This window comes from Acanthaster planci, linkage group LG16 (genome assembly GCF_054643075.1).
Source record: "Acanthaster planci isolate LZ-2023a linkage group LG16, COTS_SCS, whole genome shotgun sequence".
Classification (NCBI taxonomy): domain Eukaryota; kingdom Metazoa; phylum Echinodermata; class Asteroidea; order Valvatida; family Acanthasteridae; genus Acanthaster; species Acanthaster planci.
The window spans coordinates 13386214-13409551 of record NC_141792.1 but is presented as its reverse complement, the minus strand read 5'-3'; the positions used below and the strand labels follow the sequence as shown (position 1 = coordinate 13409551).

The 23338-nt window shown below is 40.0% G+C and overlaps 1 protein-coding gene across 5 annotated transcripts; it reads right to left on the bottom strand.

The window, feature by feature from the left end:
- Positions 1-863: 863 nt before the first annotated feature.
- On the bottom strand, positions 864-22934 carry LOC110979106 (polyamine-transporting ATPase 13A3-like). 5 transcript variants are annotated; one of them, XM_022234646.2, is made up of 30 exons: positions 20752-22934; positions 18771-18870; positions 18014-18181; positions 17794-17852; positions 17272-17406; positions 16843-16923; positions 16408-16477; positions 16045-16179; positions 15709-15775; positions 14947-15078; positions 14356-14520; positions 13844-13954; positions 13447-13493; positions 13037-13225; positions 12791-12852; positions 12305-12449; positions 12059-12154; positions 11495-11648; positions 11100-11220; positions 10766-10890; positions 9766-9977; positions 9208-9333; positions 8447-8679; positions 7613-7709; positions 4309-4381; positions 3758-3908; positions 3405-3553; positions 3149-3237; positions 2859-2942; positions 864-2440 (listed from the first exon to the last, which is right to left on the bottom strand). In XM_022234646.2, the coding sequence occupies exons 2-30, from the start codon at positions 18819-18821 to the stop codon at positions 2318-2320; spliced, it is 3450 nt and encodes a 1149-aa protein (XP_022090338.2). In that variant the 5' UTR covers positions 18822-18870; positions 20752-22934; the 3' UTR covers positions 864-2317. The 5 variants fall into 5 exon arrangements, with proteins under 5 accessions (XP_022090338.2, XP_022090339.2, XP_087003741.1 ...); XM_022234647.2 differs by having other exon boundaries at positions 20968-22934; XM_087147615.1 differs by having other exon boundaries at positions 22456-22934.
- Between the last annotated feature and the right edge of the window lie 404 nt (positions 22935-23338).

Here is a 23338-nt window from a genome sequence, read left to right as displayed (position 1 = left end):
TACTGTGTCAGTAACTCCATGGCAGATTCCTCGACTTAGATGTGCACTCCTTCCAACTTTGGATCTTGCCCTGTAATAAGCTCCTCATGGGCACTTAGCCTCCAACCCTTCCAATCTAATCCTGACAAGTTTCCAAGACCTCTATTCCTCCCCATTTTAGCCCTAGACTCCCTCCCCAGACATTCAAGCACTGTCTCTTCTCTGTCTCCCATAGTTTTCCAACCAATTCTCAGCAGAGCAGACTTAAGACCAAGCATCATACTGCAACGTACTATCCAAGTTCCATCATCTACTCCCACCAAGAGTCCCAGCCCTCAATGTTCCACCTGACAGTCCGAAGACCTCAACCATCCCAAGCCCTTGGCCATCCACTCCCCAGTCTTCCCATCAGATCTCAACCTCCCTGCCTTAAATTTCGGCAGAAAATATTCTAAGTCCAAACAATGGAAGGTTTAACATTTAGAAACGAGCACATTTTTTCAAGAAAGTGCCGTGGCATAGCGGTTAAGGACACTAACTGCTATGCACAAGGACCTGGGTTCAATTCCAGGTGGGCATGCACAATTTTGCTAAAAAACTTAGTAAAAAAAAAAAAAAAAAAAAAAAAAAACTTCCTTTTCCGGGGACCCCAGGTTTTGAACCGGGGTCCCCTCGGCCTGGCAGCCAGCAAGCTAACCACCAGGCCACAGGCCTCTTCAAGAATTTGTGTTCGGAACTTATATTTAAAGGTTAGATTGCGCAAGCTGAACAAAACTGACCTTTGACCTCATTTGAATAACAGCCAAAAATTTGAATTATGCATTAGAGGACAGAGTGCGGGTCATTACAATGGTAGACAATTTATCGGCGTGAACACATTTGCATATATTGGAGTGGAGACGCAACATGTTCATACTTGGTCAAAAGAGGGAGCTGTCCAAACAAATCATTTGCCTATGTGAATTAAGGAACATTTGCCCCCCCTTCAAAATTTAACAAATATTTCAGAGAATAAAATCAAAAACATTACAACTTGTACTTAAATTACACGCATATCATGATTGCAAAAAGTACCCCAAAACTTCTCTGATATTGTAAAAATTGATTCACAGAAATTCCTCAAAATCAACTTCTAAAAATGTCTGACATGTCTGAGCTATTACAGTCCAAGATGCCATTTCATAGATTTCTTTAAGTATTCAATTTCTTTCCTTATACCACTGTGCTACAGTTCAAACTCTGCGGGAACTTTTAAAAATGTTTCCTTATAAGCAAAGATACCCTACAAAACTTTATCTAATTTCGGTATACTTCTTTGATCCTTCTTCAAATGTAATTTCATTTTGGTTACAATATTTAACGCTAGCGAAATATTGAACATCTAACTTGTAAGTTTCAATGCATTATGAAAACCCAAATTCTCCATTAAGATTTCCAACATTCAAATGCCTAGAATATGCAATTAACACAGTAATAATGTACAAGATCTTTCAAGTCTTTCTAACAAATTCAAACTCTGCAACTAAATGATCCAATAGATGTAAATTGATGTCAAGGTTTTAACTGTCATATCATACATTTAATTTTGAGCCTTTGTTTAATAGGGAACGTTCATGCTACGGTCTCCAATTTGGTTCAATTACTGTATGTTTTGTCATTACCCATCTATCCCTCTCCTCCCAAAATGCTCCGACCCCAGGCCAGTGTCTGGAAAGGCCAGTGTCTGGAAAGGCCCGTGTCTGGAAAGGCCAGTGTCTGGAAAGGCCACTGTCTGGAAAATTACTAAGTTTTGTGCAATCCTATCATTTTGCACCTGACACCTCAACAATAAACATGTTTTTTGTTCTATACCTATTGACTGTTTAGTTCTGGTTACAATTACTGAAACTTTAATTAATGTGAACTTGAGATGAACTTCATACATTCAAACTTCACGAGAATGTATTTGAAATGTTCAATTTGGCCTTGAAATCCTGAACAGGCTACTGATGTTTGTGTGCACAAACCCCATTTTGGAAAGATCCTTTCCCTCAAATTAAGAGTTATATGCTCTCTGTCCTTGGATCCTGCTTTAATACTGTAACTTTTCTTGTCAGGTCCACAAAGACATCAAAGTTCCTCTGAGCTAAGCTGCAAACTGGAATGCACATTGCAGTTCACGCTATCCCATGATTCTCTTCAAGTACAAAGCCAAATGATCCAATAGGAATTGCCCAATCATGTGTGTGGATATACATGTACACTGGATATAGTAGCAAAGAATGACAAGTAATTCTTATCTGTAATGATAAAATGACTGCCACTCTCTGAAAGTAATTATCAGTCGCCTGCTTCATTTTTAGACTTGGTCTCCATGGCAACGGCAATCTGTCTCCAACAGTTTGTACTTGGGAGGTCTAGATTTCCTCCAATTTGCACATGAAACAAACCGCATGAAGGCAGAACTGGGTACCAGCAGATACTGAAAGACATGAGATAGAGTTGAAGGTAATCAAATTATACATCGTTGGGTAAAGCTCATCACGAAAACTTGAAGTGGCTAGGACAAATACACAAATTTATCTGCTAGCTACAAATTCACTTTGATAGGGTCACAGTACCGTACCTTTTGGAAGTTTGTAAAATGATATTAAAGTTGGAGGACTTGGGACTACATTAGTGTCATTCATGAAATTACATTTTGAAATACAAAACTTGCTTAACAAAATGGACAGGAAGGACAAAGGCCAACACGGAGATTCTATAATGGGACTGTCACAGCTATGTGTGCTACATACTTGACTGACTAGAAGACCAGATGCATCTTGACAATCTAGCTTATCAATAACACAGACTGACCCTGACAACTTTCATTAAAAAGGACAATTTGTGACTTTTACCTCAATGATGCAAGCCAAGACAAAGTTGAGAAGAGCAAGAGCAAGTATGCAGGTCTTGAAGACGTAATCAGGCAGAACAACCATCTACAACATCATGAAAGACCAGTCAAAGAAATCAAGCAAACAGAGGCGGTTAAAGGCTAGCTTGCAAGCACATTTTATGTAACTGAGAGACCATAAATGTACTAAAGGCTAGATACATGTAATTCATTCAGAGATATGTCAAAGGTCGTTGATTGGATAAGTATACTGCCCTCAATCCGGGTACAACTCTCTAATACATTACGCACCTCCATGACTTTCAGAGTATGCTCCGTTGGCACATACAGAAGCAATGTAGTACCAACAAACTCAACGATCACAAAGGCTGAATACAGACCTACAGAAAATAAACAAAAATCAGACATCAAGAATACCAAAGGAGTTTGACTTCATTTCAAATCTTAATAATTGGTTTTTCTGATGGAGCACACCAACTAACACCACTAGCCCGGTAGTCACCCTCGAGTGAATCACTGGTTAATCTCTTTGAATATCTATACTTACGTAGCTTGTAGAGTGGTTGACGGAATGGTCTCTTTGGGGTGTAGACCACGCCCACTATGATGTATTGGAAGCATGACACAAGGAATACGGAGGTTGTTTCTGAACAGACAACATGTCTTTCATCGGAGACGATTTTCAGAGGCACATACCTGGAACAATAATGAAACCATTATGACTCTCTTACAAAAGCCTTTACCAGCATCAAAGGAACTAGGTTTGCCCTTAACACTTTCTATGCATTGTATGTTGAGTCTCAAAAAATATTACTGAAGAACTTTAATAAAACTTATTATACATTTAAGAGAGACAAACACACGTCTGAAAATAACCTGATGATATTTACTCCATCTTACCATGGCATGGCTTGGAGCAACAAGAATGTAGCAGTCTGAATCAGGGCAATGATGATAATTTGAGAGATGAGAGAGAAGATGACCGGTGACGTCATGAGCTTGGTTAGTGGTCGCTTGACTGAGATCTTGTCATAGGCATCACCACGGCTCACTATGGCAACATCCCCCAAAGAGTAAGAAACAGGTTAATGAGGGAGCAAAGATCAGCTCACAGTTTGCATAGTATGGTCATCAAAACTTTGGCAGGTGGAAATTTGATTACTGTCTTAAATCTTTCTTGGCAGCAGCTTGGAGGAAGGAGGATCTTTTTTGGAGGGGGGGGAGAAATTCCAGTCAAATCTTTCCAAGAAGACTGTTGTTCCTACATGGCCTGAAACTGTAAGCCATAAAGACGGGAGAGTTTGGTGATGCATGGGAGATGCATCATCAATATGAAATAGTTACAGTTCAAGCTTGAACGTGATAAAAGGAACCTAAACAGGTAGAATTAGTATCAGCAATTAACAGATACAGGACATTTGCGAGACGGTGAGGCGATTTGATTGTCTCACCCAATAGGATAGTTCCAGTGCAGAGTGCTAAATCAATGTAATGGAACTGCAAGTCAGTCATTGTAGATGGAATCTATCAAGAAAAATAGACATATCACTTTAAATACAAACAATACATATATCAATGTCACTGTATTCAATCACATTATGGGCTGCAATGAATAAGAGATAGATTCATTGGATTTGAACCCAGGACTTCCTGCATTTTGAAGTTCAAGCAGTTGGTGCATCCTGTCCTAGCAGATTTTTAGCATTCATTTAGCAGAACTCCAAAGACCCCTTTATGCATGATGTACGTACAGCATGCTCAAGGCAGAGCACCCTCAAGGCACAGCATGCTCAAGGTACAGAATGTTCAAGGCACAGCACCCTCAAGGCACAGCATGCTCAAGGCACAGCACGCTCAAGGCACAGCATGCTCAATGTACAGCATGCTCAAGGCACAGCATGCTCGAGGTACAGCATGCTTGAGGCACAGCACGCTCAAGGCACAGCACGCTCAAGGCACAGCACCCTCAAGGCACAGCATGCTCAAGGCACAGCACCCTCAAGGCACAGCATGCTCAAGGCACAGCATGGTTAAGAAGCAAAGCCATGACTGCAATGAAATGAAGAATTTTTTAACAGGATGTAGCTTTTAAAAAGTTGTTTGTGAATAATAAGCTCCAAAATTTGTTCAAAAATATTTTAATGCCGGGACTGTGATAAATGTAACTATGAGAAATTGTACTTCATGCTCAGACTGAAAATGAACCCAATAGAACCTTCCTAAGTCAGTCAAAATCCTTCACTGTACACAAAACCAATCAATCTGCCAATGGTACATTAGGCCCTCGACAGGCTATGGGCCTACTCTGCTCTCTGTGATCCTGCATGAAGCTATATATATGAGTATGATTTTGAAAGACCTGCATAATGAAAGGGTCAGGGTTTACATGTACATGTATGTAAGCAAACTTTATGTCTGTGTTTGAAGCCATGTTGTACTCATCATGTGCCCATTTTATGTGAGAGCAAATGGTCCAAACATTAAGTTCATCCTTACCTATTCTTCTCAGAACCATTACTCTTAATAATATAGAAGGGATCAAGTCCACATGGTGTACCCACAAACCTTCTCTCAGTCTAACTTCTACCATGCAAAGCTTCAAAGCTTTAAATTTTGTCGTGTCAGTGCAACAAGGTTGTAACTCTCATTTATTTTATAGTACAGGAGATACGACCTTGATGCACTGATGCAATGATTTGTGGCATTAGAAAACTGGTTGGTTGCTTGTCTAACAATGCTTCCTAACGACTGCAATGATTTCCTGTATGACTGTTGACATAACCCTATATTTCACACAAGCAAGACACAGATTTTCATCACAATGTGCACAAGTCTGTAGTAACATGTGGGCAACGTCACTGAAGAATTTATCACATCTCCCTTCAAGCTCAAACTGGGAACTTAAGTTCACACCGTTCCAAAGATGCACTTCACATGGTCTAGTAGTCCAAAACAGCTACAAGTAGGTTGCAGAAAACTGCCACTCGAACAATCTTATTTCTCACTGGCAAGTTTTTCCTCAGCAAATTGCTGATATCCGGCAGCATTGGCAAAAATGTTCTCAAAAATAAAAGGTAACTCATGAGGTAACATGAAGCATTGGAGTTGGTCTAATGATTCAACAAAGCTGTTAACCGAACAAGCAGCAGATCTGAGTTGACAGCTTACGAAGGCCAACCAAACTGATACTTACACTATACAGGATAGAAACGGTGATAAACATAATCATCGCGTAGACAGCAAGATATTTGAATAAACCAAAAGAGGTGACCAGAGCAGCTCTCCCATTCCTAATGGGCAAATCAAGCCAACAGATTCAAATTTATCAATTTTTAGGGTCAACAAATGAAAAATCTTTAATTCTCTTATTTTGGCAGAGAGAAGCAAGTTAGATACCTTCAAACTTTGTTTCCATCTGGAAAAGAATTCAGCATTTGTCTTCATGGAATCAAATCCAAAACAAAACTTCCTTCGAAGAGAAAGCTCTTAAGCGCAATTTTACTTGCAGTTCCACCAAGAAACATACATAGTTTTCTAACCGCAGATTTTTTTAAAATCAGTTTATCGGGTACTCCTCAGCTGTAATCAAAAAAAGCCTGGCAAAACTAGAGGATTCAGTGAGATTTCGGCCTGAAACCAAGAAAATACGGAAATCAAACTCTGTGCCTCCATCACTGTGGAAACAATCTTCTTTGCTGACAAGAACATAATGACAATCACATCTGCCAATGATGAATGAGCAACAGGAAGAAGACTTCAGTCAAGTCAGGTGATCAGGATTACCCCTGGTCAGGTGATCAGGATTACCCCAGGTCAGGTGATCTGGATTACCCCAGGTCAGGTGATCTGGATTACCCCAGAGGCGGACGACAAATCACCCAGATGTTGAAGTAGAATTATGCACAAAATGTATGGACGTGCTGTCAGTGTCACATGTAACATGTTGTGATGGAATTTACTCTGGTGAGCAAAAATTGTGATGCATTAATTTGCTGAGGTGCTGATTGGTGATAGTGATAGTTCTACGATACAATGTCTGATTTTACTTCAAGTGTTAGAAACGTATTTCTTCAATGGCACTAAAAACATTACAAGAAGGTGGAGTTATTTGCTGCTTGATGCAGGTTGTTATGAACAGTAACATTCTCAGCTCTACTCCAATGACTGACTATAAAGAGTTAGTAACAGAAAAAAGTATTAGTTGAGCCCAAAACAACCCAAGAGTCATCTTGATGATTTTGAAGCATTTATTTAATACTGAATAATTCATTATTTACTATTCTGAAAATTATCTGATGATGATCAAACCATTGTACTCGCTGGGAAATTTTGAAGGATTTAGCTTGTAAACATGTTATTCTCCAACCAAGCATGGTCCAGAAAATTCTGTTATTTTTTAGGAGCCAAGCACCCATAATATCTGGTTATCATTCATAATGCAAGCTAGCTTTCAGCCTTAAAAAACCTTGCCGATTTCACAGATCAAAATGAACGATCATTCACTCAGTACTGAAGATATTTGTGTAGTGAAACAGGTTAGGCCTAAAAAAAAGTTGTGTTTGCTCTTTCACTACCTATGTCTAAATTTCACAGGGCACCAGTAAGCTGTTATGGGAAAAAATTAGGGAAAAAGTGGAACTAGACATAAACAAAACAGGGTCTGTTTTAGATTCAATAAGGTGCAAAAAAGTTCAACAGAAAAAAACATGGAGCTAATGTTGACGACTACTCCAAAGCTATGGACTTGAGACTTACTGAATACAAGATCATGACAGTGATGAACTGTATTATGGCATACAAAGCCATATATTTGAACATGCAAAATGAAGTCACTATGGCTGCCCGACCCTGCCTGAGAGAAAAACACAACAGAGATAACCTGAGACAATGCCGTAGGCATGATGCAACCTATCGGCAAACAAGGAGCAATTTCTGAAGTATGAATGACTTCTTAATATGCAATTGTATCAATGAGAATGGGTTAAATGATTCCTCCCAAAGCAATCAGCTCACGCCAAGAGAAGTTGCACGTCTGAGGAGATTGCCAAAGGTATCTTTAAAAAGTATGTCTGGTATAAGCTACTCTCAAGAGCAGCACCCTCCACATGACCACCTTCTCCGACCACCACATCTTCTACCGACCACACCCCTCTTACTACACCTTCCACCGACCACACCCCTCTTACTACACCTTCCACCGACCACACCCCTCTTACTACACCTTCCACCGACCACACCCCTCTTACCACACCCTCCACATGACCACCTTCTCCTACCACCACATCTTCTACCGACCACACCCCTCTTACTACACCTTCCACCAACCACACCCCTCCTACCACACCCTCCACATGACCACCTTCTCCTACCACCACATCTTCTACCGACCACACCCCTCTTACTACACTTTCCACCGACCACACCCCTCTTACTACACCTTCCACCAACCACACCCCTCTTACTACACCTTCCACCGACCACACCCTCTTACCACACCTTCCACTGACCCGCCCCCTTTACCATACTCTCCACTTGACCACCTTCTCTGACCACAACATATCTAGCGACCACATCCTCCATCTTCCTCACCTGATGAGAATAGGCACACATGAGATGTTGGGGATCTTAGATGTGAATGGTGAGGCAACGGATGCCTCAGCCTCTGATAGTGAGATGCCAGCATGGGCAGTCTTAAGTGCCCCACAATCATTAGCCCCATCACCGCACATCCCCACAAAATATTCCAGATGTTGGAACTCCTCCACTAATGACATCTTCTGATTAGGTGAGAAGCGAGCAAAGATTGTTCCCTTGACGATGACCTGGGGAAAGGAAGAAGACAAATTCTGGTAGCAACCAATCAAACCACACGATTTTACTGCTGCATATGCATCGGGAGTCTGCCATGTTAACTATTTCAGACTGCACTCTCAGATAGTGGTGTACCCAGCTTTTAATGTGAGAGGGGCTTCAGGATTATTCAAAACGATGTTGAGGAGAACAAAAATATAAAAACTTTACTCACGGTCCCAACATCCTTGCTTTTATTTGCTGGTGTTGTTATCTTAGCATTTTGGTGCTAATATTTGATCAATAAACCGAGTACTTTCTTTCCTACTCACCTATGAAGTATTCTTAGTAAAAAATCTGTTGGGAGAGTAGGGGGCATTTTCCCCCCACGAGCCCCCCCACCCCTGGGTACTACTGTCCAAATCCTAAAGATAAAGCCCAGGATGTTTGAGAGACCATAAATTACATTCCAATCATTATTTTACTATCGTCTCTGTAGTCATGATCATCAGATTTGATTGATTTGAAGGGAACTGATGTTTCCTCTATCTGCAGCTTACATTTTGCAGTTGGTCAGGAAGATGTTGCAGTATGGCATTGTATGTTGTTCCATCCATAGCATAATGAGTGTTACTGGTAACCAGGGGCTTATCCACTAACATTGGATTGATTTCTTCCTTGAAAGTCTGATCATAACCAACAATAAAACAAAACAAAGAATGGCAAAAGGACATGAAGTTAGATTTGTAGCTGAAATGATAATTTATTAAATTTTCCGGTCCAGGGTAAAAGAAATCATTTCAAAAATCTAGACTGAGTAGTTGTTTTTGCATCTCTTATAACAGCAGGTTGGTAAAAAACTGACAGGAAAAATGGGCATACCTAATAAAGAGTTTCTCTTATCTTAAAATATCTTCTGTAAATTCCTAGCACGGTCTACAAAAGTTTGTATAAAAAAGAAATGGACGACACATACATCTGCATTTTACTGCCCTGGGCTTGAGGGTACACACGGACTGAGTTGAAGTCAGAAACAAATTTGAACATTACCATGTGAAGAATTTTCTGAGAGCTCTTCTGTGTCCAAGCCCAGGGGTTGTCATTTTTCTTTTCCTTACCTTCAATTCCAGTGCCTCCTTCTTACTCAAAGTGAACGGGATCTGATCGTTAATTGGAGTGTGATCCTCAGCAACTGTGGTATATGTCAGTATCGGTTTGGGGTCATCATGACAACATTCAGGCATCTGAGCTTGGACATGAATGATCTTATCCTGAGGTGCACACATGCCACACTTACGGGCCACATTGATGGCTGTCAGTAGATTATCACCTGACGAAGAGACCAAATAGAGGGCCACAGACATTTCTCATATTCCAAGACCAGAGAATCTGTGAATACGTTTGTATGAACATTAATTGGGGAATGCAAATAAATGTTAATGCCGAGAGGCATAGATATGGGCTGTTGCCCACTTGTTGTCCACCTGTTATTGCTAGCCTGTTGTCCACCTGTTATTGCTAGCCTCTTGTCCACCTGTTATTGCTAGCCTCTTGTCCACCTGTTATTGCTAGCCTCTTGTCCACCTGTTATTGCTAGCCTCTTGTCCACCTGTTATTGCTAGCCTCTTGTCCACCTGTTATTGCTAGCCTCTTGTCCACCTGTTATTGCTAGCCTCTTGTCCACCTGTTATTGCTAGCCTCTTGTCCACCTGTTATTGCTAGCCTCTTGTCCACCTGTTATTGCTAGCCTCTTGTCCACCTGTTATTGCTAGCCTCTTGTCCACCTGTTATTGCTAGCCTCTTGTCCACCTGTTATTGCTAGCCTCTTGTCCACCTGTTATTGCTAGCCTCTTGTCCACCTGTTATTGCTAGCCTCTTGTCCACCTGTTATTGCTAGCCTGTTGTCCACCTGTTATTGCTAGTCTCTTGTCCACCTGTTATTGCTAGCCTCTTGTCCACCTGTTATTGCTAGCCTCTTGTCCACCTGTTATTGCTAGCCTGTTGTCCACCTGTTATTGCTAGCCTGTTGTCCACCTATTATTGCTAGCCTGTTGTCCAATTGTTCTTGCTAGTATTTCTAATATGGATGACAGATAATATGACTTCCTTTCAACTAACCTGTGATCATGACAGTGCGTATGTTTGCCTGATTCAACTCCTCAATGACCGGTTTCGTCTCTGGTTTTAGTTTGTTCTGCATGATCATTAAGCCCAAGAATTCCAGTTCTTTCTCCACGTTCTTCCTAATCAACAGAGACAAGTCAACATCAGCTTCTCGTTGCAGTCATTTCCTGCTCTCTGTGACTTTTCTTCCCATTGAGGCATTTTTTAGGTATGTACATAAGCAACATTACCACACACCCCAAAAATCAAATAAAAAATCATCAGTTTTGTTATTCGATCATTTCCTCAACAACTTCATCATAGCCATTAATCCATATAAATTAAATACCTTTGAATATTCATGAGATTCTCCAGTGTTTTGTCCGAGTCAAGGTTTCTCCAAGCAAGAGCCAAGACACGGAAGCCATCTTGCGTGTAATCACTCAGCATTTGCTGAAAATTGTCAGGAACTTAAACAAAAAAACCCATAAAACTGAGATGCACAGATCCACAGATGGATTCAAGCACTTAACATTATTATATTTAAGGAGGTTACTTTTATTTTGCCTTTCAGAAAGATTAAAAGATTCTGCTTTGATCAAAACATCAGGCATAACTTTCTCTAAGTTTTTTTTCAGCATAACAGTAGCAAGACCAAAATGAACATGAACATGAACATTTGATTTGACAAGACACTGATTTGTAGATCCATCAACACAAAACATTTCCTTGAATTCACATCACCTGTTTCTGGTTTGGATAATGACCCGATCATCTCCGGTGAACCCTTGACGTATGCGACCACATGATCCTCTCCTTTGGTCTGAGCAATGACGCTCATCCGTTGTAGGGCAGAGGAGAATGGAAAGTGACGTAAGATGGAGATGTGGTAATCACCCTGGCAACCAGATGGTTTAAAAAAACGAGCGAGATCAAGAGCATGAATTCGTCACTGAAAATTGAAAGAAAATGTTTAGGTCTCAAAGATTAAACAATGTCTCTCCATACACCCGTCCACTGAGCACTGTGCTCAATCTAAGCAACTGAAGAAGGCTGAAAACTGACAACCGTTGTTGAATTTGATCAAAATAAGGTCAGAAAAAGATCAGCCAAATTCAAGAGGTTACCATTTCTACATAAATCAAACTTAACTTCATCCGAATGTTGTTCCTCAAGGTGCCATTCTGAGAGAGTTAAAGTAGTTATACCAAACTAATGATTATTGAGAAATAGAATAAGTTGACTTTTCATTGAATATTCAAAGGCTGATGTAATTAGAATTAGGATCGGTTAAAACCAGAGTATTACCTTCTCTTTATGTGATTCGCCAATCTTTATGACGTCCTTTGGTGGCTCTACTTTGATGAACTTTTCTGCGGAAGATCTATCTGGCTCCTTGAAAGACTGAAAATAAACATGTCCGCCGAAACAAGTTTGTGATGCACAAAGATTAAAATTGTACTGGCAGAATGACATACAATTTTTTGTATGTCTAAGTTGCAGGGGCTAACTGACATGTAAATCAGAAAATGTCACAGAAAACTTTGCAGTTACCCATCCCGTTGCCTGGAACATCTTCAGGTCAATGGGGTCACCTGATAATTCCTCGTTGACAACAGCCAATGAATGACACGTTGCCATGGTAGATGTGAATGGACCAGTAGAAAAACTTGAAACTGATGTTGTCAGAGGCAGAAATCTGAAAAGAGGTCCAAAAAATCTGGAGCACTTACTCACCGTCAACAACAGGCCTATAAAGACTTCTGATATCAATGGCGTCCAAATCGGTTTCTGTCCGAAGTTGCAGCAAGGAGTTAACGGTCCAAAATTTTCTGGGGTAAAAGGGTTGTTACAATTCTGCCAAAGGACAAAGTATTTGTCTTCAATATAACAGAATCTAGAGACAGAGTTGATATACGCAAGGCTAAATATAACCTGTGAATACTCTTTACAAAATCTCTAAGAATTCCCATTGTGACTTGTTTTTTTCTGCATAAAAACTCAATTTCTGATTTTCATCAGATTTTTTGAATTACCAACCTTCCATCTTGGGCCATCTGCACTCCAAGCAGATCCAGTCCATCTTCAGTCAGAGTACCAGTCTGATCAAATAAAAATGGTACTACTGAAACCTAGCAGTGGATGATTACCAGCCAAGCCATGAGAGTACACTTGTAAGTTAAAGTGGATTCCAACAAGATCTTGATTACAGTGCACCTGTCCCTGAGGCCATATATAGTGATTGTCTCTGTAGACATACCTCAATGGACAGAACTTCCTACCTACCTTATCAAAGCAGAATATGTCAATGGTGCCACTCAGATTAATCCTTTGCGGACTGATGCAGAATATCTGTTTAGCTTTGAGTCGTATCTGAGCATAGACCATTCCAATGGTCAGAGCAGCTGGTAAGGCCGGGGGTACGGCAATAGTAATTATATCCAAGGCCCGGATAATGATGCGTTCAACCTTCGCCTGATAAACACACAGAAAATCAAAATAAAACAAGTCACTTTTCAATCCTAGACCCCAAGAATTATGAAATATAAGCAAGAATCAGATCTGAACATCTGAATATTTAGCAATAGGCATATCTGGAAATGCGTGTAAGTGTACAAAACTTTGAGTTCTTTGGAAGTCCAGATTTTCAAATTATTTCCACTTGAATTGAAAATTCAAACTGAAAGATGACTTACTCCTTTGAAGGACATCATGATGATGGCATAAACGAGTCCAAACAGTGCTGCGAAGTACAAAAAGTTTTATGAGAAGTAGCAAACTCTAAATCTTCTTGTTAGCACTTGTTGAAGTGATGTAACTTGCTCCAAGCACTGTCTTCACGTTTTGAAATGTTCTGAAGATTGTGAATATTTTATTGGTCTTTGCCAATACGCAGGAGATTTAGGGATGAAGTCTGATCTTTACAAGCTCATGAGGTTTTTCTAGAAAGCTCAGAAAGATGAATGAGCATACAGATGCACTAAAACCTCACATAGGATAAGACCAAAAGATTGTAAACATTGGCAAGTTTTGTTGGATAGGAAAGTTGGCGATGAATGATATTTCTGGAAATCATTCCAAACAGCAACCTACCAATTACAGCCAACATGCCAATAAAGCGTAAAGCGTCACGGTGTAGCTTGAATTCCATTGGTTTAGGGTACATGATAGCCTGTACAAGACTGCCCTTGGCAGTAGAAAAGCCTGCATAAGAATGAAAGAAAACACAGTCACAACGAGAACAAAAACCATATTCTTAAACTAAAGATTAAGTTTGATCGTGTGGAACTGAATTTGGACTCCAGTAAAAGCAAAACAATAAAATAAACAAAGATTGGGAAAATCTCTATTTGAACAGGAAATCTGACACTATAAATGCATAAAATTACTTTTTCTTGCCAATTATTCCAAAAATAGCTAAGTCAACAAAACCAGTCAAAGTTCAGTCATTTCAAAAATCACCATTTGTACATTTCTGTGAACTTGTAGTTCAATTCTTCAGGTAATTTCAATTTTTAAGAAGATGTATAAGTTAGAAATGCAACATCCAGGCAATTAAGTTCAACATACATCGTACCATTCCAAGACAATCAAAATGTACAAACCTGTCTGGACAACCACAGCCCTGACTTCATCTGTGCCTCCTTGTCTTGTTTGTATCACCTTAGTGCCACAGAATAAACTGTTACGTTTGTGTTCCAGGCGACTGTACATGGTCAAGCGGTCATCTTGATGTGAGAGTGGGGTCTTAGTAACTGGTACACTCTCCCCTGGTAACCAAACCACAAAGAAACATAGCACGGTGGTAACCCTAGCTAATGTGCCAATGACCAAGGAGGCTTATCTGTCTTGATGAGAAGTTTCAAAATTGAGCCCTGTTCTTCACATTCTTGAAAAACCTTTGTCCTGATAAGCCATTCACAGTTATCCACACATGGCAACAACTGTCGCAAAGTGTCCTCTCCGAGGACACACATGTACAGGCCATTAAATTTGCCATCTGCACTCCTTGGACTTTTGAAATACTCGCTTTATTGTGAGTTTAACCAATATACCGGAAGCAGACATCAGCCTTATATTGGGAAACATGCTAGAAACTAATTAGAACACCAAGTTGATTCAACCCAAACTCTAAAGAAATTAGCATTCTGCTTTGAAGGGAATTCTAGAGAAGAAAGATAACACTATCTTCCCACCTGTCAGTGAGCTTTCATTGACGATGCAGTTTCCAGCAATAAGCAGCGCATCACACGTCATCATGCAGCCATGATGAGGAATTACAATGACATCACCTGGCACCAGAACCTTTTCTGATACCTCCACAATCTCTGTCAATCAGACCAAGAAACACAAAAGTCTTTTCATGCATTTGATCATCTCAAACCTTCTGCCTTGAAATGCAGCCCTGTCTTTCACAAGCATCAGGCAAGTGTTAACATTGCCTAAAAATCTTGTGATCTGCATGTACCTTAACCCACAAAGAGCTGGGGGAAATCTGCCTCCCCTTCAACATATTTTCTGATATCACCGCAGTGCATTTTTTCAAGAGTCGAACCTTTAGGGGCGTTTAGAGTAACTCTAGATATTTAGGTGTCGGTGTCATTTTGACACCATTTTTGCATAAATCGAAAATACCACTTCGTGCAGCGTGTATTTCCCCGAGACGGGTCAGCCCAAAGTGTATACTTTTCCACTGTAGTGCTAAATGCAAGCCTACTTGTTCAGCAATGAATTTCAAATGATCATCAGAACAAAACCATACAGGTATGTTTGATTGAGTTCAAACATCATATTTGTAAAGCTGAGGAGTGTGTGTAAAAGCATGCCAAGTTTTGTCCCCACCCCAGCTGTGAGATGACCCAATATAACCCGACTCTTTTAGGGCTAATGGATGAATTTTTTTCCCAGTAAACTAATTCCGTGAGCTTTTGGTGCATATATTTTCCAAGTGTGCTCACCATTGTTGGGACGTAAGACTTTCACCATTGTGTCTGAATGTACCATGTTGCGCAGAGTCAAATTTTGCTGTCATCAAAGAACGACAAATGCAACAATTGAGTTCAGAAAAACATAAAATTGTTCTAGATTAAAAGAAACACCTGATAAGAGCAGACAGTGAGATCTAAAATATCACTCCAAATTGACGGATAGTTTCCCTAAAATTGCCCCTTTTTATCATGGCAAGTACAGAATACCTGATATCATTTTCTCTGTCATCATTTCTCAATGCACCTTACAACCCTCACAGAGGGATGTAAGCAAATAAGGACATGAATGGACCAAGACGGACCTACCTTCCTGGTTGTATACAGTGAAATACTGATAGAAATTGCTGACATGATCAAGATGCAGGCCGAGTAATAGTAATACTCATCAGAGAGCCACACGGATACACTGAAGATTTGAAACATGTAGAATGGATTCAAAACCTGAGGACACAAACGCAGAGTTTACAGGATAATGTCTGAGATCGTACTCTTCACTAATGCCAGAAATTCATGGCCTAGGTTCAAATCCCCCTCAAGGCAAATCCCCCTGAAGACAGCTAAAACCACTTCTTCTCAGAAGAGTGGACGTGAACACTGCTCCTCAAAGACCTATCCTCCCTAAAAATAAAACAACACAGGGGGAAAATTCAAAATATTTGTTCTGCTTACCTCCTGAACAAGAAGAACTGGGATGGAACGCACTTGAACATGAATGACATTCTGGCCATAAATGGCTCGTCTAAACATAAAGAAACACCCTAGATATCACTAACAGCAGCATGAGATCTGGGGAACCAGACTATGTACATCTCACGATCTTACACTGCTTTCTCTCAGGACCTCTACAATTATCACAACTCCACAATTTGAAAAGGTATTTTACTGCAATTCTGAATAATGCCATCATCTCATAACACCAATCATCATCCATCATCTTATAACACCAATCATCATTTATCTTTCCATCTGGCAAAGCATGTACCCCAATTTAACCAAAATCTCAAGTTTTTCTGGAATTAGTCCAAGTTTCCTAGTTTTTTTCTTGGTTCTTTCATAAGTCCAAATTCCAAACGTTAACCTTCCTAAACCAGTACATGAATTTACCTCTGTTCAGACTGACTTTCAGTCAGTCCGACTGCATACTCCTCCAAGAATGCATTACAAGGAGTGTCAGTCTCCAGGCCCCTGTAGAGAAGGAAAATAGTTGCTTACCCACAAAAATGATAACAAATTAATGCTTATGAAATTGGTTTACAGGCATAATGTTACATACATCCAAGCTAAGCAAGCATATGTGGGTAACATAAGAACAGTTACATGTAAATGTAACAAACTTATTTTTGGTATCAGGTGATTTAAGATTTAACTTTCGTTGAATGACAGTTGCAAAGGCTATTCAAAACTTTGGCAATGGACAAGGACCCAAACCTGAATGATAGGAGGACTAGATAGTGTAGAAATGACATCAATCAATCAGTAATTCACCTGTACTTATGCACTGGTAACCACCCCGCTATGAGAGAAGGATTTTACCTAAGACGGAATATGTCATGCTGGATGAGATCCAAAACAAAGAAAATCTTGTGAAATTTGAAGAATCGCAGGTTCCCGTCACTATCGACAACATTTCTCTTCACAACGGTGTGGAGAATTTTGTGACTGCAACCACTTCAAAGAGAAATAGGGCAAACTGAACAGAAACAGCAGATAGCATTGTGTTGTAGTTTCAAATTCCTAAAATTACACCTTTGTCTACACATTTTCATGTATTTGCCATTTTCAAGGAGGGAATCCGAAAATAAAAAAAGATTCATAGATCGAAATTTACAATAATATAAACCTATCACTACCCTGTAAATAAAAGGGGTACCAAAAACAAAATGAAAAAAATCAATAAATTTGATTTTTAAACTATGTAGGGGAAAAAAGAAACCTGCTTTCAAGTATATTTACTGGCAGAAAGCAAAGAAACTTTTATATAACAAGGTAAACAGGCAAAGATAGATCTCTGAACTGTGGAACCATTTATAACAGAGATGCAAATGATCTACTTACCTATTATCTTTAATAAGCTTCCGTCGAATGACACAGACATGGTAGCGCTGATAAATATCCTGGTAACATAGGTTGGAACAAACACACAAATCAAAACCCTGAAAGCATGGATCTACAGGTAGAGAAAAATGGACAGTGTAAGAGTAGATTCTTGGAAGGCACATTTATTTTATGCTTAAATTGTTACATGCAGTTGTAATTCAGTTTCATATTCTCAAACCTTGATGAGGACAAAATCTGCCTGCTTAAGATGGCAAGGCCTACACATGCACTTGAGTTTCCAATCTTCCTTCCAGTAGAAAACAAGGAAGAGAAATCCCAGAGAGAGAAGACCACCGACCCAGCAGATTGCTGTCAGTAGAGGATTCTTCCTATACCCATGACATTCCTGATGCAAGATAACAGAGTCCATCATAAAACTGTTATTTATGTACATGTACAAGAGATGTACACTTCACTAAAACAAGTAACCGACTGACAGTTCACACAACATCAACTTCTGGTGTATGTTCTGCTAAAGCAAAGATCTGGGTGTGTTCTAGTTTTACTGATCCATGATATTGGGTTAAAACCAGACCTTCAAACTGCAAATTCAACAAGCAGGGATCTATTTACATGAGCCAAACTTACATCAAATAATGCAAAATACCCATCCATAGACAACTTCGACAGTTCTGATCAATTGGCAACAAATATGGAAAGCTATTCCCCCAAACTGGAAATGTGCTCAATATTGTAGCTTTTTAATAAGGTGTCAGGCTCATTCAACTTAAAATGTTCAAAATTCACTCAAGAGGCTTGATCCCTTTATTAATTCAAATAATGGCAAAATATTGATTCCTTCAATTTTTTCATATTCTCTGAGGTGAAATATTTGGCAAAGCCAAATGTCAAACCATCAAACCATCAAATCAAAGATTACATTACCACTTTTTCCAACGTGCAGTTAATGTCTAACTGCAAACAATGATACTTACAATATTCTCATTGGTGTCTACCTCCGCTGTGACCCAACTTGAACTTGACATTGTGATGAGCGAAGTCAACAACTGCTTCAGAAACTTTCAATCTATGTACCTATTTTACAAGACACAAATCTCACTGGAAGAACTAAGGAGCAAAGATTTTAAGCCTCATCTCAATCCTTTTTATACTTGTGTACGGATACAGAGGTTTACAATCTTTACCTCTCTTTATGAAAAAATGTTTTTCTTCAATAACTGCATAAGCATTATCATGTAGAGTAATCCCCCAACAACAGTAGTTACATGTACATAAGACAACACCAAAGCCAGCCTGTGCATTTCAGACAAGCATAGTGCACACTGCAGAGTATTTATTGCTTTGGTGACAGGTACCTTACAAGGGACCTAGTGGAAGTCAAAGATATCAGAAATCTCGCACAAAGTCCACAAAAACTTCAGTTCTTATCTGCCAACAAATTAAACAGGATTATCAGTGATTCTCTCTGTATACTTGTACATGTGCCTTGGCTGGTCATGCATCCATGCAAAATCAGGGTTATGGTTTTAAAACAGAATATTTCTTCCAAAATAAATTTATTCAAATCTCGCAAGAATGGTTGATACATAATTGAAAAGGGGAATGTACTTTACTCCAGAGCAAAGCTTTTGTAATAAAAAATGTCGTACGAGTATCTTTAGAATTCACCAAATGATGATGATCCAGAGATCGACGTGCTTTCAAAAGTTGACAAAATTTGTCCCTATTTCAATAACAGTCTGGTGACCCTTAGCAAAGTAATTTCCACTGCAAAATTAAGAAACCAACAGCACAGTATTACATGTACGTGATGCATGTATTTCCAGCACACGTCAAAACTGGCTTGTCCTGAAATGCACATATGTCAGATGTATTTTTATACCCAAAACTGTGAAAAAGTTGAACTTACATGAAGATTCTCTTCCAAAAAGCTTAGGTCAGAATATTCAAGCATTGGGGTTAAGGGACACAAGTCCCTTCCATTTTCTCTAACAAAAGTCTGTTAGGCCTATTTATTTTCAACAAAAACTACTATTTCCAGTGCAAAATCGTTTTTGTGAATTTGCATTTTTTTGCATAAACAAGTCTATTCCAATCCATATCTCTGCAAATAGCAAATTTGACAGAATATGTTAATTAAGCCAACTAGTTAGGACCCCTGGTTCTATCATTTTCTCCTATACCTACATGTAGGCAGTACTTCTGATTATGATATTTAGTGATACAGCCCCTTGAAGATGCAGAACTTCCCTGCTTATATACCTCCCACAAGGACCGGCCCACTGGCAACCCACAAGGCAAGCCAGGAGCGTACAAGATCCCCTGCTAATGTGGCAAAGTACATGTACATTAGCGAGACTGGCAGGGGCCTACCTACCAGACTCCATAAAGCCCGTGGCAGGAAAAGAGAGTTTGAGAAGTCAGCCAACATCAAGCACTCCCACAATGAAGACCACCAGATCAACTGGAGCCAAGCCAAACTCATCACCAACATTGAATATTGGTACTCTCACTGCCTCAGAGAAACCATGACAAAATCCTCAAGCACAACACAGTACCACAAGACATCAGTTTCAACATCAGTGACATATGGTGCCCCATTGTCATCCGAGTTCCTATACCCAAGGACATGTACCTAGCCTATGGGTTCCCCTATACCCTAGGACATGTACCCAGCCTATGGGTCCCCTATACCCAAGGACATGTACCCAGCTTATGGGTCCCCTGTACCCTACATGTACCCAGCCTATGGGTCCCCTATACCCAAGGACATGTACCCAGCCTATGGGTCCCCTGTACCCTACATGTACCCAGCTTATGGGTCCCCTGTACCCTACATATACCCAGCCTATGGGTCTCCTATACCTTTGGCAACCTTACCCAGTACTACCCTCCTTCAGACTGACACATCTCACTGGTCATCTAGCATTAGCATTCCATATACTGCTTGAATACCTTTGATTGGATCCTGAGTTAATTAGCATGCTCTCCATGCCTCACCGCCTGCAGACACCTTATAAGCTGCTTCATAATTGGAATCCCTGCAGTCTCCCGATGGCCGACAGAGCATGCTATACGAAACACAGAGTACCCTGCGGTTCTTTTCAGAACCACACATGCTTGAAGGATATATGTATTCTTGCATGGTGCTACCACAAACCTATAACTTACCACCTTCACCGTGAAAAGCTTTAAAGCTCAATCAGAATGTTAACTGTACTGAACACCATAAAATTTCAGAACTGGCACACTGCAAGTTGGTTGTTTTCATGGAAACTGAGGGCAATTACTGGTAAAATCCACTATTTGTATGAAACTTGCATCTGTTTGGCATTCCAACAAAGTGGAAAAGTTATTTGTGCCATGTGCACACAGCATGACCTCCATAACGGTTGTCTGCACTTCATGAAGAAAATTCTCTTTACACCTGGTGGGTGCACATAACCAGAATAATACAACCATACAAGTACATGTACCTCATGGAATCATGGATACAAAGCATTGTATGTAAGCCTCAGCTGCTTTCAAGAATTTACTCCCACAATCGACTATGGAAACTGAACAATAGGGAAAAATATCTGTCTCACGTAGTTCTCTGGTTGGAAAACAACCCAGCTAGTACAAACCACATACACATCATAAGCGCCCTTTGAAAGTAGTTCTAAAAAGGAGAAAAATGTCTGATCAGAAAGGATAAGAATACATGAATTTCTGGTTCGAAAGGAGCACTTCCTATTTAAGGCTAGGCAAAGGATATTTTAATATCCAAAGTGTACTTTTTGTCTGGGTTAACATTATTTTCAATTTTTGTTTCATATTTTGCTGTCTTTTTGGTTGTTATGCTGTGATGTCATCCTTGCTGGGAGAAAAACCACAAGGTTACATAGGTTGTTCACAAAACTTCCTGCATTCTGAGATTGGGCTGGACTCAATTTTCTTTTCTTTGATGTCCCTTGTTCAGGAAGTATATCAGCAAGTCGGACATCCTGTCTCAGAAATGTTTTTAGTCAGTAATTCCACAATACGAACAGAAAAATCCATGCACAAAACCACGTCTTTCCTACAACGACTGTGCCTTCACTGAGCTGTACAGGTAAGCGTGGATAATTTAAAATGACAAGGAAAAAAGTTCCCTTTTTTCATCCATTCAACCTAATAGGGTCATCAAATAATTGTCAAGGAGAATCTAAAGTTACAGAAAAGTTTGTCTCAGTGGGCATAAATTTCATTGCTGCCACTCTCCATACAACATATGCAGGCCTATGTTAATGTAATAGCAAAACAGGCCAAGTCAGGTACGTGTACTGGTAGGCCTAGCTGAGTTTTATTTTAATCAGGGCCAGTAAGTCATTTACTGTCAAGGTTCGCAAAGTAATGTTAGGCATGATCGGTTGATCTGCGTGATTGTTCAACCTGTGTGCAATTAGCTAATCTTTATTGCAGGAATTCGTCAATAATTCTGCCATTTACAGCTGTGGAACACTGTTTCCTGAAAGGGAATAAAGTTGGAGATTTCCAATACAGGATCAATAAACTCAACAGACCAACTGGGCGATCACACAGATCAGCTGATTACACCCAACACAGGCTACAAATACTATTTACAAACAGTTACACTAATGTTAGCCTACATCCTGATAAATTCGTCATGTCCATTACATGGAAAAAGAAAGTTACATCCTGCCGGCCTCTCCTTTTTTATTAAATCCCAGTAAAGCTTAAAAGTCAGTCAAAGCTGAACATTTTTCACTTTAGTCAGGAAATCAATGATCTTGACTCCTCACAGACTTGTTCACAACTGCTGAAGTGAAGTCAGGATGAAAAATTCTTGTACTGTTGTAGCCTCAGGCTAACTACATGGTCTTCAGCCTTGAGGGCCAAGGCCAACGCCTACCGTAGGTACCGGGAATGAACGTGTGCCTTACCCTGGCTTGTGGCCTTTAGTTAATGTGCGCTGTGACTATCTTGACAGTAGTCATATTAAGTTCATGTGCACACATAATGTCCTGCCTTCTCATCAGACCTTGTCCTGCCTGGTGAAGAACTTCGGTATTAAATTATCCCGTGGTCTAAGTCAGTCAACGACTGAACACTCGTGGATGCACGTGCCAGTGTAGCGTGCGTGGTGGTACAGTGACCGCGCTAAAGCAAGTCGCGCAACCTGGAACTAGAGCGCCCTCTACATCATGACATCCGCTAACTCAAACGCGAATATCGCCCCCCCCCAAATGCCCACACAATTTGTACTTGGGTTGAGAACCCAGTCAAATTTGTGCTGGTAAAATGGCTTATAATTTCTAATATCTCCATAAAGCAAGCTCTGAATACCTGCGTTTTCAAGGGGGGGGGGATAATGTCAGTCTATGCTTAACTTAAGATCTGAAGAGATCCCTCGCACAAAAGGTGACCATTCCATTCACATGGCATGGAACCATTGAAAAACCGTGAAGTGCAGTCCCTGTGTAGGGCCCTAGCGCTGTTAAAACCAGGCACAGAATAATCATAAAGAATTTTGTATGTTCCCCTCCATATAACGGATTAC